The 13,971-nt window shown below is 55.1% G+C and overlaps 2 protein-coding genes across 2 annotated transcripts; one reads left to right on the forward strand and one right to left on the reverse strand.

Moving 5' to 3' along the window:
* Positions 1-1,397: 1,397 nt before the first annotated feature.
* On the forward strand, positions 1,398-7,474 carry Rab3a (RAB3A, member RAS oncogene family). The gene is made up of 5 exons (XM_026389799.2): positions 1,398-1,573; positions 2,719-2,946; positions 4,005-4,123; positions 5,738-5,862; positions 6,748-7,474. The coding sequence occupies exons 2-5, from the start codon at positions 2,719-2,721 to the stop codon at positions 6,936-6,938; spliced, it is 663 nt and encodes a 220-aa protein (XP_026245584.1). The 5' UTR covers positions 1,398-1,573; the 3' UTR covers positions 6,939-7,474.
* Positions 7,475-7,575: 101 nt separating this feature from the next.
* Positions 7,576-10,283, reverse strand: Mpv17l2 (MPV17 mitochondrial inner membrane protein like 2). Its single transcript, XM_026389800.1, has 5 exons — positions 10,072-10,283; positions 9,476-9,646; positions 8,749-8,825; positions 8,509-8,637; positions 7,576-8,129 (listed from the first exon to the last, which is right to left on the reverse strand). The coding sequence occupies exons 1-5, from the start codon at positions 10,256-10,258 to the stop codon at positions 8,073-8,075; spliced, it is 621 nt and encodes a 206-aa protein (XP_026245585.1). The 5' UTR covers positions 10,259-10,283; the 3' UTR covers positions 7,576-8,072.
* Between the last annotated feature and the right edge of the window lie 3,688 nt (positions 10,284-13,971).

Here is a 13,971-nt window from a genome sequence, read left to right on the forward strand (position 1 = left end):
CAGAGCTGGGTTCATTGTTCTCTCTTTTCGTGGTTGTTTTTCTGTATTTTCCCAGTTCTCCGCAGTGGGTTTGTGATAGTTTCGTAGACCCAGTGGGAGAGGGGGACAAACACGTCACCCTTGGAGAAAAATAAATTTCCCGAATGCAGACGGAGGGGGAGGGTCGTCCCAGTCCTTCCCCGGCGCTGGGCGGGCGGGGCTCGGAGGCGGAGCCCCCCCAGCCGCCGGCGCGAAGTTATTCTGGTCGCGGCGCCTCGGCAGCTGGGAGCCTTTTATAAACGGGATGAGTCCTCCCCGCCCCCAGCTCCTCCTCCGGGGGGGGGATCCAGGGATCTGGACTCTCTTGGGGGCCACATGTCCCCTGCTGTTTGAAGACCAGAGTGAGTGGGGACCGGAGACCCACAGTGGGGGCTGGGGCTCCCCTCCCCGAGATCCTGACTTTCCCCCCTTAAGAAGGGACACGCGAGGGAGCACGTCGGCCTCCCGATTCGCCATCTCCCCTGGGAGACAGGGTCGCCTGGGTCAGTGAAGGGCTGGGGGGGACCCTCTCGTACCTTCCCCGCTTTCGGTTTTTTTTTTTTAACCGCAGGCTTTGGAGGTTTAGGGGACAGGACACGTCTCTGACCCTATTTTGTCTTTTCTTCGAATTTTTCTCTGGATAATGGGGCCCAGGGAAGGGAAGAGTCTCGGAGCGTCCCTCGGTCCTTCCTTTTCTGGGAGATGGTGGGGAGGGGTGGCTCTTTTGACCCTATTTCTTCTTCTTTTAATCTCGTAAACAGGGGCGGGGTGGCGCCCCTGTCAGCCCGGTCCTCAGTAGAGGTCCTACACTTTGGGAATTGGACTGGGGTCTCTCTTAAACCCTCCTCCTCTTGTCCTTTTTTATTTAATTTGAACCCTAAAAATTGAGGGGCCATGGAGCATCTCTCGGATCCCAGTTCCCCTTTTCTCAAAATGATAGTAGGGGACAGTGAACACGAAATCACAGCGCTTGGGACCAGGCAGGGGCTGTAGGCGACCCAGAGCTGGGTGGGCGTGGGAGGAGAAGAGAACCGCCCCCCAAGACCAGGGCTCAGTCAAGGCCTCAGCTTCTCGGCCTTTCAAAAACCTAAGAGCCTCCATTGGTCAGGAGAAGGGAATCAACAGACACTGATTGGCTGTATTGTCCGTCGCTCAAGTATTTAAGCCAATGATAGGACTCTAATCAGCCCCGCCTTCCTGGACAGTACCAGAGGCGGAGCAGGAGCTGGAACCGCGCCCGCCCCACATCTGGCCCCGCCCCATTCAAGCGTCAATCTGCGCGGGGCCCCGCCCCTTCTGGTTCTGCAAGATTCGGTGGGCATATCTCCATGCGCGGCTCCGCCCCGATGGCGTCACGACCGTATCTGCATGTGCGGCCCCGCCCCACTCTTTGCAGGACGTCACCAAGGACTGCAGGGGCCTGAGCCGCTGCCGCTGCCGCCGCCGCCGCCACCGCCGCCGCGCAACCCCACATCAGCTCACTGGGGGTTCCCGTCACCGCCACCGCCCAAAAGTCACCGCCACTCGGATCGCTGCCACATTGGTGCAGGGCAAGGTGAGCTCCCGGGCGTCCCTCTGTGCTCCCGCTCTGAGCACCTGCATAACCTTCATTTGACTGATGGGCTGGCGGAGGGGAAGGGGGTTGACCAGGGTTGAATGGGGGGATAGGAGCGGCGGTGGGGGGCCTGGGAAGGGGTAGGTCCGAGGGTCCCCCAACTTGTCCGATCCTCACAGTACCCCCCAACCCCCAGGCACTGCGGCGGAGGGGGAGGGGAGGCGAGTGCCTTGCGGGAGCTGTGCGCGCGGGAGGCTCTTGCGTGCGCGTGCCCGTGGTGTGCACACGCGTGTGCGCGCCCGACTGTGTCAGCGGGTCTGTGTACACTTGCGTGTGTTCCTGGGTACGTTCACGTGACTCCGTGTGATCTGGGTCTAAGTATGTGCGTGCCGCACGAGTGCGGAGGGAAATTCACCGACTGTGAGTGTTCGCGCTGGGCTCTGTGCATAGGTGCACAAAGATTTGTGTCCATGTGGGTGATGTGCACACACCTGCAGGGGAACCGGGGGCCGTGCGCCGGGGTGGGTTTGCACATCTCTATGTGTGAACTGGTGTGCACACAGGTGCCTGCGGCTCTGCCCTGTGTATCTGGTGTTGGTACACTCATCTATGTCTGAGCGTGGACGGATGTGTGCGGATGTCTGCGGACTGTGGACACCTGAGTCTGTACACGCCCCACCACGGTCACGTGATGCAACTGTTCTGGCCTGAGTTCTCCCCCCTGCCTTGGCGTTTGGGGGAAGGGGAGCTGCAGACGCGCCACCCTGCCACCCGCGGGCCATACATTCGTGTGCACGTGCAGCCCGGTTCTGAGGACCATGAAAGATTGATGGGGGGGCGGGGCCGGCAACAGTCACCCCTCAGAGTAGAGCCATAGGGTTTAGGGTTACAGTTCTCACCTGGGGCAAGCCTGATGGAGGGGCTGCAGGGGTGGCCCCATCCGCTCTCCTCCTTTGAAATCTTGGACCTTTCAAGGTCACAGCTAGGCTTCTGCTGGGGCAACCCCATTAATACTGGGGCCCCTGATGGTTTAAGTGTGGTCTCCCAACACCACTGTGGTACTCCTCTGCAACTCTCCATCCTGGGCTTGGGAAGTTGGGGATGGAGAGAGCCCCCTCATGCTGTCCTACAACCCGCACCCCCAGATGGCATCCGCCACAGACTCCCGCTATGGGCAGAAGGAGTCCTCGGATCAGAACTTCGACTACATGTTCAAGATCCTCATCATTGGCAACAGCAGCGTGGGCAAGACGTCCTTCCTCTTCCGCTACGCGGATGACTCCTTCACACCTGCCTTCGTCAGCACTGTGGGCATCGACTTCAAGGTCAAGACCATCTACCGCAACGACAAGAGGATCAAGCTGCAGATTTGGGTGGGTCGGGCTGGAGGGCTCCTCCTCTTGCTGGAAAAGCAGCCCGTTTGGTTGCTTTTCCATGCATTCCTGGTTAGATTTGTGCATTCACACCCGGGGCACTTATCAGATGCCTACTGTATACCTGGGGGTGGAGGATCATAGAGCACCCCTGTTCCTCAGTATCTAATTTCAGTGCCTGTTTCCCCATCTTGCAGTTCTTTCTGGAACTTCTTATGAGGCTTCAGCCAGATCTTGGCCCCTGTCCTCATTTCCTGGGACAGATGCTGCATGGGCCTCAGGGCTTCCTACCTTCCTCATTCAGTTCTACAGAGGCCAGAGGGAGCCTGTCCTCTCTGCCCACCCTTCATGGCTTCCATCGCACTCCTAGTAAAAGGAACCCCTCACTGAAGCCAGGAGGCCCTGCCTGGTCTCTATGTGGGATGCTCCTCCCTCCCTCTCGCCTTCAGGTTTTTAAATGTCCCCCTCCAGCACTCCCCATCCTGGGCAGGCTTTACTTTTCTCCTCAGTCCTTGCTACCCTCTGGCAGCTATGCTTATGTGGTTACTTTATGTTATTTTTGCAGTAATGGGGTAGAGCCCAGGGCTTCACATGTACTGGGCAAGGGCTGGACCACCGAGCTCCACCCCCTGCCCATTGAATTTTCAGACAGGGTCTTGCTCAGGTGCCTAGGCTGGCCTCTACCTTGTGATCCTCCTGACTCAGCCTCCTGAGTCACTGGTTAGGCAGGCACCACCACAGTGTTGTGCATTCCACAGGAAGGGATTTCTGTCCATTTTATAAGCTCTGTGCTGTGACAGGGTGGAGCACACGGTGTGTGGTTTGGTGCCCAGTATGTGTTTGTTGAATAAATAGGGATGGATTCTGCAGTAGGATGATCGAGTAACTAAAAGTCTGGGATACTAGTGACCCAGAGGGCTTTTCCTGGACCATGGAGTCCCTGGGTGAGAGCCTGTCCCTTGCTGGGCCCCGAAGGGACCTGACTGGGTGATCTCAGACCAGATCTCCTCTATGAGGAGCTCACCTGTGGGTCTCTGGCTCCCGTCTCTTCCTCCCAGGACACAGCAGGGCAAGAGCGGTACCGGACCATCACCACCGCCTACTACCGGGGCGCCATGGGCTTCATCCTCATGTATGACATCACCAACGAGGAGTCCTTCAACGCTGTGCAGGACTGGTGAGCGCCTCCCCTCCTCTCAGACCATCCCTTCACTTCAGATGGAAATCCTTATGGGAATATAAAGGGGAAACAATCTGGGATCTGACGAGGCTGGGAACAGACTATAAGAGCAGTTTGCATAGGTTGTAAACGTTTCTTTTCTTTTTTCGGTACTGGGGATTGAACCCAGGGGTCTTAATCACTGAGCCTCACTCCCAGCCCTTTTTATATTTTATTTAGAGTCAGGGTCTCACTGAGTTGCTGAGGGCTTCACTAAGTTTCTGAGGCTGGCTTTGAACTCGCCATCCTCCTGCCTCAGCCTCCAGAGCTGCTGGGATTACAGGCGTGTGCTCCCAGCAACATTTGTTTGTCTTTCTTCTTCTTCTTCTTCTTTTTCTTTGTGGTTCTGGGGTCACACGCAGGGCCTTGTAAATGCTAGGCAAATGCACCACCACTGCGCACATCCCAGACCTGAGGTCGGACACATTTGAATGTTCTCCCTGGCCAGGGATGGTGGCAGGTGCCTAAGGTCTCAGGTGCTGGAAGTCTGAGGCAGGAGGATTACAGGAGCCCAAGAATTTGAGACCAACCTGGGCAACATAGCCAGACCCCATCTCTAAAATAAAATAGGGCTGGGGATATAGCTCAGTTGGTAGAGTGCTTGCCTCGCATGCACAAGGCCCTGGGTTCAATCCCCAGCACTAAACAAAAAATAAATAGATAAATAAATACGATAGCCAGACACAGTTGGTGCACACCTATAAAATTCCAGTGACTCAGGCAGCTGAGGCAGGAGGATCTCAAGTTGGAGGCCAGCCTTGGCAACTTAGTGAGATCCTGTCTTAAAATAAAAACTAAAAAGAGGCCGGGCACAGTGGCACATGCCTGTAATCTCAGCTGCTTGGGAGGCTGAGGCAGGAGGATCAGGAGTTCAAAGCCAGTCTCAGGAATTTAGCAAGGCCCTAAGCAATTCAGCGAGATCCTGTCTTTAAAAAAATATAAAAAAGAGCTGGGATGTGGCTCAGTAGTTAAGTGCCCCTGAGTTCAATCCCTGGTACCAACCCCCACCCAAAAGCCCCAAACCAAAAAGGGCTGAGAGTGTATCTCAGTGGCAGAGTGCTTCTGAGTTCAAGTCCCAGTATTGCAAAATAAGTAAGTAAACAAATAAATAAATGGCCTGCCTAGCCATGATGGTAAACTTTCAGAGAATTTCTGAATTTGTTGCAGAGGAAGTAATTTCTCTGAGGGTGTCTGGGAACTGTGGGAGGGGTTGCTTGAGAGCTGGATTTTGAAGCGCAGGCAGCTTTTGGAGCAAATACCCACAGGCAGGAAAGAGCATGAGTTCTTGGCAGGAGCAGAGATGGGGCCTGGAGGGCTTCCTGGAGGAAGAGGCTGGTGGATGGAGAGAGGGTAGTGGGTACCCGGCAGGACGAAGGCAGGGAGAAAGGGCCAAGCCTGCCATGTTGGAGGACTACGGGGCCATGGTGGCTGGAGGAGACCTAGGGTAGGAAGGTCGTGGGCCAACCTCAAAGTCTCTCTCCCCAGGACAAGGGGACAGGCCCTGCCCTAGAGCTTGGGGATGGGGCTGGGGTCCCCAAACCCCTAAACCAACCCCATTGCTGCCTCATGCAGGTCAACCCAAATCAAGACCTACTCGTGGGACAATGCCCAGGTGCTGCTGGTGGGGAACAAGTGTGACATGGAGGATGAGCGGGTGGTGTCATCGGAACGTGGCCGGCAGCTGGCCGACCATCTTGGTGAGTGACCTGCAGACTGGGGACCCACAAGGTGAGAAAAGGGACGCTGAAGCCCTAAAAGAGAAGGACACACACCCAAAGTCTCCCAGCGGAGTCAGGACAGGGGTGGCTTCAAATCTAGGCAATCAGCGCTTTCTGCCAGCTGGCCTCGACCCAGGAGCCGCTGGGAGGGCTCAGCAGTTCCCACCCTCTCACCGTCTGCTTCCTGCGGGGTGCTAAGGGCCATGACAGGCTTCTGCCTCACTGGGAGTGAGGTGGGCCCTAGCCCGTCCGTCAGGCAGAGGAAACAGGTGGGCCAAGGCCAGAGATGAAAATGATCCTGTGTTAGGCCACAGTTTCACGGGCTGGAACACGGGGGTTAACTGGAGGACACGCGGTCAGTTGTGCAGGGCCTTGACCATGAGCCCAGGAGCCAGAACTTCTTAGAACAATAGGGAGCCATGGACGGTATCTGAGGAGGGGAGGGCACAGTTGGATCTGAGTGTGGGAGGTCTCCAGGGCCTGTGCATGGACGTGGGCTGGACAGTGGGGATCGGAAGTGCTTGCGAGGGCCCTGGAGGCAATCTCAGGGTGAAGAAAGGATAGGCGGCTGGGGATGTGGCTCAAGCGGTAGCGCGCTCACCTGGCATGCGCAGGGTGCTGGGTTCGACCCTCAGCACCACATACAAATAAAATAAAGATGTTGTGTCCACCGAAAACTAAAAAATGAATATTAAAAAAAAAATTTAAAAAAAGGATGGGAAACGCAGGATGGTCCCGCCCTCCCCTTCTGTCTTTGGATGTTCACAGTGTGGCTTTCCTGGGTGACTTGTCAGTGTCTTTAATGGGTCCTCGGGCTCTGGGAGCTGGGTGCAAAGGGTCTCTACCCTCCCTTCCCTGACACAGGGTTCGAGTTCTTTGAGGCAAGTGCTAAGGACAACATCAACGTCAAGCAGACCTTTGAGCGCCTGGTGGACGTCATCTGCGAGAAGATGTCCGAGTCACTGGACACGGCAGACCCGGCTGTGACCGGCGCCAAGCAGGGCCCGCAGCTCACTGACCAGCAGGCGCCCCCGCACCAGGACTGCGCCTGCTGAGAGCAGCCCCGCCCCGCCCCGCCCCAGGGCCTGGGACCCCTGCCGTAGCCCATCACCCTTATTTATTATCGTAGTTATTTATTTATTTATTGAAGATGTCCCCCAGGGGCCCGGGCTCCCCCGCCCTCCTCCCTGTACATACAGCCCTGTCCCTGCTCTGCTGTGGCGTGTCGTGGTCACTGCTCACCCTCCTCTGGACACCTCACCTTTTTTTTTAAATTCACCCTCATCAGCAGTTGTTGGTTGTGAAGAGGGGACCAGATGACACCCCAGAGCAGGCTGATGCGGTGATGGGGTGGCCAGGCCCGCCAGCCCCTCCTGATGCAGCGCCCCGGGTCCCCTGCTCGGGCTTCTCCTGGTGGACCACAGGGGGGGAGTCCAGGACGCCTCTTCCCCAGTTTTGTCTTTTGGGTGGGAGGGGTGCTGGGAGTGGAGTCCACCCTGGGACCACCCCTCCGGACCTGTTCTGACGTCACAAGTGTCAAACGTGCCCCTCAGTCCCCTAGGAGATGTAATGACACACTACACACAATCCAATAAAGCGAATGGACCATGCCCTGTCCCTCTGCGGCGGTCCCGCCCTCCCCTTCTGTCTTTGGACATTCACAAGATTTCAATTACAGAGAGAATTTAATGGAATTTCCATGTTCACGACCAAAGAAGCGACCTGGAGGCTCCAGTCCTGCTTGAAGCTTTTGGAGTTGACTCCAGGCCGGACCCTACTCCAGGGGGTCGGCCATGTCCTTGCCTTGGTCCCCAGGGGCCTGGAAAAGCTGGAGTGTGGCTGTGTGGCCCAGAGCCAGGCCTTGGCAGTGGTGAGGTTTGGTGCTTGGGACCAACTGGCTGGCCGAGGCCCTGTGCTGCAGGTGGGCCATCTTGGTCACAGGTCTTATTAGGCTTCCAGTGAAAAGGGTTGGGGGACGACTGTCCATCTGGTGGCTGTGTTCCAGATGGGAAATGGCCCGCTGTGAGCTTGGGAGGAGCTCAGCTAGATGCCTGGGAGTCGGATGGGCTGGGACCCGGCCCCAGGACCCCGCCTGCTTCAGGAGTCCACTCCCCTTCTGACGGGAGGCGTGGTCAGCTCCTAGTCTCTGTCGCCCTGTCTAGAGCAGGGATCTAGTCCTGGGTGTCAGCTCAGTCCGTTCCAGTGCCCAGGGCCACACAGCCTGGGGGTGTCAGAGGGCCGGGGACCTGTCAGCACAGAGGGTCTGGTCACAGGCATTGCTTCTGTGTGGGGGGCACTGGGGATGGAACCCAGGGCCTTGCACAAGCGGGCCGGGAACTCTCCGAGCCGTATCTCCTGCTCCCTGGGCCCTCATTTTTCTGTCCTCAGGTTTGGGGTCAGCCCTGCTCAGCAGGCATAGCAGGGACCTGGTGGTCACACCACCGGTACCTGACCTGGACCGTCAGACAGCAGAGCTGTCTCTCCATGGCCGGGGAGCTCCCCGCCTGCCCTCCCTGGGCCCAACTGCCAGGGCCCTCACCCTCTGCAGTGGCTGTAGTGCCACTGAGGCTCACAGAGATGGCCCCAGGGGAATCCCTGGGTGCCGGGTCCACCCACCACACTCACCCGGTACTTCAAGTAGGACAGGTATGTGTCCCAGCCTAGCGTCAGACCATTGATGTAGGTGACCCGAAACTGGGGGGGCACGAAGAGGAAGTTCACCAGCTGCGCCGCGGGCCACACGCACCAGTCAGCCTAGGGGGAGGGGCGGAGTGCGGTAAGGGGCGGGGCCAGAGCCTTGAGGGGCGGGGCAGGAGAGCTGTCAGAGGCGGCGCTGCAGGTGGGCGGGGCCTGGGGGATGCGCACCTTGTAGAATTCCCAGAACTTGTCCCGCAGCTCTTGGCAGCTTTCGTCCAGTGTCTGGCCCTCCAGGCAGCCGAGGCCTGGGAAGGAAACCAAGAAATGAGTGTCAGAGGCCACAGCGTGCTGTGGAGGTGAAAGAGACCCACGATGATGGTGGGGCGGGGTTGGACCTCTGAGTGACAGAGCGACCCAGGCAGAGGGTATGGGACAGCAGGGTGGTTGGTGGAGGGGAACAACACAGAACAAGTCACTTATAAAATAAACACATGCTCCAAAGGAGATGCCCTGAGGTAGAATTGGTTTTAGTTCTTCTTTACAGCCAAGGAAACTCTGAGCCTGGAGGGTGGGGATGAGCAGCTCTGCCAAGACTCTCCACAGAGCCTGGGGCTGGGATGACTGTACCCCATTAATCCTAATCGCACTCCTCTCCCTTTAGGCCTCAGGGCCTTTGTGTAGGCTGACCCTCCTGCTGCCAGCTCAGTGTCTGCTGAGTGTCCAACCTCCCATTCAAAGCAGCCCCAGAAAATGTCCTCATCTCCCCCACACTCACCACCATTCACACCAACCCCCACTGGCTCCCTGAGGGTCAGATTGGGTCTATTCTGTCACCCAGTCCAGGGCCACCTACACAGGAAGCGCATCAGAATCACACCTCAGCATCCTTAACACAAACCTGTCTCCACCAATCCCAATCTATGAGGGGCAAAACCCAAGATCTTGGGCTCCTTACCCACGAAGTACCAGACGCCTAGCATAGGAGAGGCGACGAGCTGATCCACGAGGACCTTCTTGAGGATGTTTGGGAGGCCTCGGAGGCCCGATGCAGGGAGTATGCGATCCAGCCACAGGTACCAGTAGTGCAGGACGGGGCCCATGCTGCAGCCCACCATAAACATGCTGGCTGAGGCGGCAGAAGAAGCAGGGTGCCAGATCAGGCCAGCAAGCCCCACAATACACTCCCCCCTGGCCAAGATGTGGGTAAGCTCTATGCCCTCCCCAAGCCTCAGCCAGAAAATCGGGCGAGCTCAACCGTGTATTCCTCCACTACAAGCCCCACCGCCAGACAGACGCCGTTCCAGGCTCCTCGGTGGATGGCAGAGATCCCAGGTATTGGGGGTGACGGACACCTGGGGGTGTTAGGGGACAGAGACTAAGGGAGGGATCATCAGAGTCCTTAGACTTAGTGCACGCCGAGATTGTGTCCTGACGGAGACGGAGGCTACAGATCAGGGATGAATGAACACTGGCCGGATACAAAGATATCCGAATCTTAGGTAGGAACAAAGGTCCCCGGAGGTGAAGGGCCAGCAGCGCCGGCGTCCTCACCTGAGCGCCACCGGTCAAACCTCTGGCCAGGTCGGGTGCGGATCTCCCAGGACTGGCGTGCGCCATCCCCAGCTGCCATGAGTGCGCCGCAGCCCAGAGTGTTGGTGATGAGAAGCGCACGGCCCTGGAACAAGGGTTGCCCCGCTGCCCACAGACCGCGCAGCCACTGCCAGCCACCCGGCGCCATGGCCACCCTAGGCGCAGGAACCGTCGCGCCGCTCTGCCCCGCCCCGACCTGCGCCAGCCAACCATGAGTCCCCCCGCCTCCACGAATCCCCGCCCACGCCGCCGCGGACCAATCCACACTGTCTCCCAGCCCTCGTGTCCGCCCCAAGTCGCCCCCGACCAATCGCTGATCTTCACGGAGCTTCACTTGCCCGCCCCTAGCAGTATTGACCAATAATAAGCAGCCGAGCTCTCCCAGGGTTGGTCGTTGAAAGCAGCTATGTACCGCCTCCCGAACTAGCGGACCAATCGCAAGTAAGTGTTGCCCTGACGTCCAGCGTGCCCTGGGGGAACGTTAAACTCCCTCTCCCGCCCCCTTCTGAGCCGGCCTATGGATAACAGTAACCACACCCCCGGATGCCACTATTGGCCAATCGCTGCCTGTTGCCCCGCCTCCCGCGTTGAGATGGCCAATCTTAGGCAGGTACTACAGTCTGGGTTTGAGTGACTTCCAGATTTCCAGATTCTCCTGGAGTTGGTGACAAGAGTGGGCTTGACCGCTACAGGAGACTGAAGTTTCGTCCTGCAGAGCCTTCTGGAAGTTGGACGTGGGGAAGAAGCCTCAGCTCTGCACCTCATCCAGATGTTGACCTTGGTCCTGACCTTTCCCGGGTCTTAGACCTCAGTTGCCTAAAAATAAACGTTAGACACTGTTCTGGGCTGAATCATTTCACAGCAACGTTGTGCTGTTGTAGAAACTGTGACCTCCTCGTTTTCTGTAGGGGAAAATGTCATCTGTGTTGCAGAAAACTGACCACCAGTCAAATCCTGTTCCTGCCTGGTTTTGTGTGGCTTCCGAAGTAAAGATGTTTCTTACATTTCTTTTTCCTTGATCCTGGGAGTTGAATTCAGTAGCTCTCTACCACCGAGACTCATCCCCAACTAACTTTTTTTTTTTTTTTTTTTTTAGTTTTAGTTTTAGGTGGACACAATATCTTTATTTGTTTATTTTTTTATTTTTATTTTTTAAAGAGAGAGTGAGAGAGGAGAGAGAGAGATAGAGAGAGAGAATTTTTTTTTAATATTTATTTTTTAGTTCTCGGCGGACACAACATCTTTGTTGGTATGTGGTGCTGCTGAGGATCGAACCCGGGCCGCACGCATGCCAGATGAGCGCGCTACCGCTTGAGCCACATCCCCAGCCCCCATATTTGTTTATTTTTATGTGGTGCCAAGGATTAAGCCCAGTGCCTCACATATGCGAGGCAAGTGCTCTGCCACTGAGCTACAGCCCCAGCCCTAATCTGAACCTCTTTTTACAGATATTACGGCTGCGTAGAATTATCCTGATCTGCCTGAATTCTGGGATTTGTTCCTTGTAAGTCCTACGTCCCTTCTTCAGGGGAACTGATGTTCTTCTTGTTGGCATTTCCTAGTCTGCCTTTCCCCTACAGACAACAGGTAGTTTGCTGAGGAATTTAACAAGCAGGGCTGCAGATAAATGGCTTTTTTAAAAATTTAAATTATTTATTTATTTTAATTTGTTACGTATGACGGCAGGATGTAATTCCGTTCGAGTTACGCATATAGAGCACAATTTTCCATGTCTCTGGTTGTACAAGATGAATTGCTAAGTGAAATCACGCTGGGGTCATGGGGTTCCATGTTACACTTGTTCCCTTAACTCCTGTTCCCATGTCTCACATCCATCTGTCCCTCATCACTTCTGCCTCGGCTCCCAGGGTCGCTGGGGTTCCAGGCACGCATCTCTGCACCTGGTCTTTATGGGCCTCTTTAGAAACAGCTCCAGGGCTGGGGATGTGGCTCAAGTGGTAGCGCGCTCGCCTGGCATGCGTGCAGCCCGGGTTCGATCCTCAGCACCACATACCAACAAAGATGTTGTGTCCGCCGAACACTAAGAAATAAAATGTTAAAAATTCTCTCTCTCTCTCCTCTCTCACTCTCTCTTAAAAAAAAAAAAAAAAAGAATTTAAAAAAAAAAAAAGAAAAGAAACAGCTCCAACCATTTTGCTTATCTTGTTGGTAACACTCCACTCTTCCTCCAGCCTCCAGATTTGGCATCACTGAAAACTAGGACTGCACCTTCCCAATGCTCCGCCATCGCAGGCTGAACAACTTCATGTAAATGGCAAAGAAATCATCACCACGGACCGTGTATAACATGATGGGTCACTAGAGTTCTCTGGACTTTGAACTTGGCTGTTTCCTGGAGCAGGTGGTGTGAGGTCGATCCTCTCTGAATGCCAGACAGCTCCCAGTCAGTCCCGTGATCAGGAGGGGAAACTGTACTCATTGACTACAGCCCTGAAATTCAAAACCCTAATGGCCCTGTGGGTTTCGTTGTCACACCATTGTGAAGTCAAAAAATGGTAAGTTGATCTATACCAAGTTGACCCATGTAAATACTTTGCACTTCCCGTGACCAGGGAGACTGAAGCGGGAGGATTGCAAGTTAGAGGCCAGCCTCAGCAACTTAGCAAGACCCTTTCTGAAAACAGGAGAAGAAAAAAAGGAAGAGTGGCCTGGGGATATAGCTCAGTTGGTAGAGGGCTTGCCTCCCATGCACAAGGCCCTGGGTTCAAACCCCAGCACCACAAAAAAAAAAAAAAAAAGGAGGAGGAGGGTGGTGTAAGGGGAGGAGGAAGAGGAAGGTGAAGAGGAAGAGGAAGAGAAACAGAGGGGGTTGGGGTGTTGCTCAGTGGTCAAATGTCCCTGGAATTAATCCCCAACAGTGCAAAAAAAAAAAAGTTCAGTGAATACCAAACGTCATCATCATAAAGACATTGGAACCGCAAACCAAGCGTCCTATTGGATTGCTTCCCCACCCCCCATTGGATCTTCACTACCATCTAAAGCTGTTTATGACGGACTAAAAATCTCTGCTCACTGGCCCGTGATTTAAAAATGTGAGTTTAGAGCCAAGGATGTAGTGTTGGCCTGGGCTCCACCCAGCTCTGCAAACCCACCACGTTGGTTCTAATCATTAAACTCAGCTTTTTTTTTTTTTTTTTTTTTGTACCAGGGATTGAACCCAGGGGTGCTTCACCACTGAGCCACCTCCCCAGCCCTTTTTTTAAAAAAAAATTTTTTTTTTTTTTAGAGATAGCATCTTGCTGAGTTGCTTAAAGCCTTGCTAAATTGCTGAGGCTGGCCTTGAACTCTCCATCCTCCCGCCTCAGCCTCCCAAACTGCTGGGATGACAGGCATGAGTCATGTTGGCTGCTTGGCAGTTCCTTTGTTTTGGTAGAAATAATCCTGGTGAAGTGCATGATGGAACTGGGGTGTGGCTCAGGGTAGAGCACCTGGGTCCAGCCCCGCCACCCGCCAACCCAGCCTGACGGCTCTCAGAGTACAGAGCTCTGTGCTATGGTGCCCCCCCAGCCACACCACCGCCCCCCAAAATGAGAGCCGTGCATGGAACCCAACGGAACCTGTGCAGGGCCACTTTCTTCAGCGTGTTTCAGTTTTTGTTTTCTCTCCTTTTATACATCTAATATCTCAAAACATTTTTTATATTTATTTTTTAGTTTTAGGTGGCACAATATCTTTATTTTTTAATTATTTGTATGTGGTGCTGAGAATTGAACCCAGTGCCTCATGCATGCTAGGCAAGCGCTCTACCACTGAGCCACAACCCCAGCCCACATTTTTTTCTTTTTGTTTGGCAACTAGAAAGTTCTTTCCACTAACCACACCTGGGCTTCAGGGATCCTC

Source organism: Urocitellus parryii, chromosome 3, assembly GCF_045843805.1.
Source record: "Urocitellus parryii isolate mUroPar1 chromosome 3, mUroPar1.hap1, whole genome shotgun sequence".
NCBI classification, from domain to species: Eukaryota; Metazoa; Chordata; class Mammalia; order Rodentia; family Sciuridae; genus Urocitellus; species Urocitellus parryii.

Coding starts and splice junctions, on each gene's coding strand:
- Rab3a (XM_026389799.2), top strand. CDS start 2,719: ATGGCATCCGCCACAGACTCCCGCTATGGGCAGAAGGAGTCCTCGGAT. Junction 2,947..4,004: donor GGATCAAGCTGCAGATTTGG/GTGGGTCGGGCT, acceptor TCTTCCTCCCAG/GACACAGCAGGGCAAGAGCG. Junction 4,124..5,737: donor TTCAACGCTGTGCAGGACTG/GTGAGCGCCTCC, acceptor TGCCTCATGCAG/GTCAACCCAAATCAAGACCT.
- Mpv17l2 (XM_026389800.1), bottom strand. CDS start 10,258: ATGGCGCCGGGTGGCTGGCAGTGGCTGCGCGGTCTGTGGGCAGCGGGG. Junction 9,647..10,071: donor GTTTGACCGGTGGCGCTCAG/GTGAGGACGCCG, acceptor CTGCCGCCTCAG/CCAGCATGTTTATGGTGGGC. Junction 8,638..8,748: donor AGTTCTGGGAATTCTACAAG/GTGCGCATCCCC, acceptor CCCTCCCCCTAG/GCTGACTGGTGCGTGTGGCC.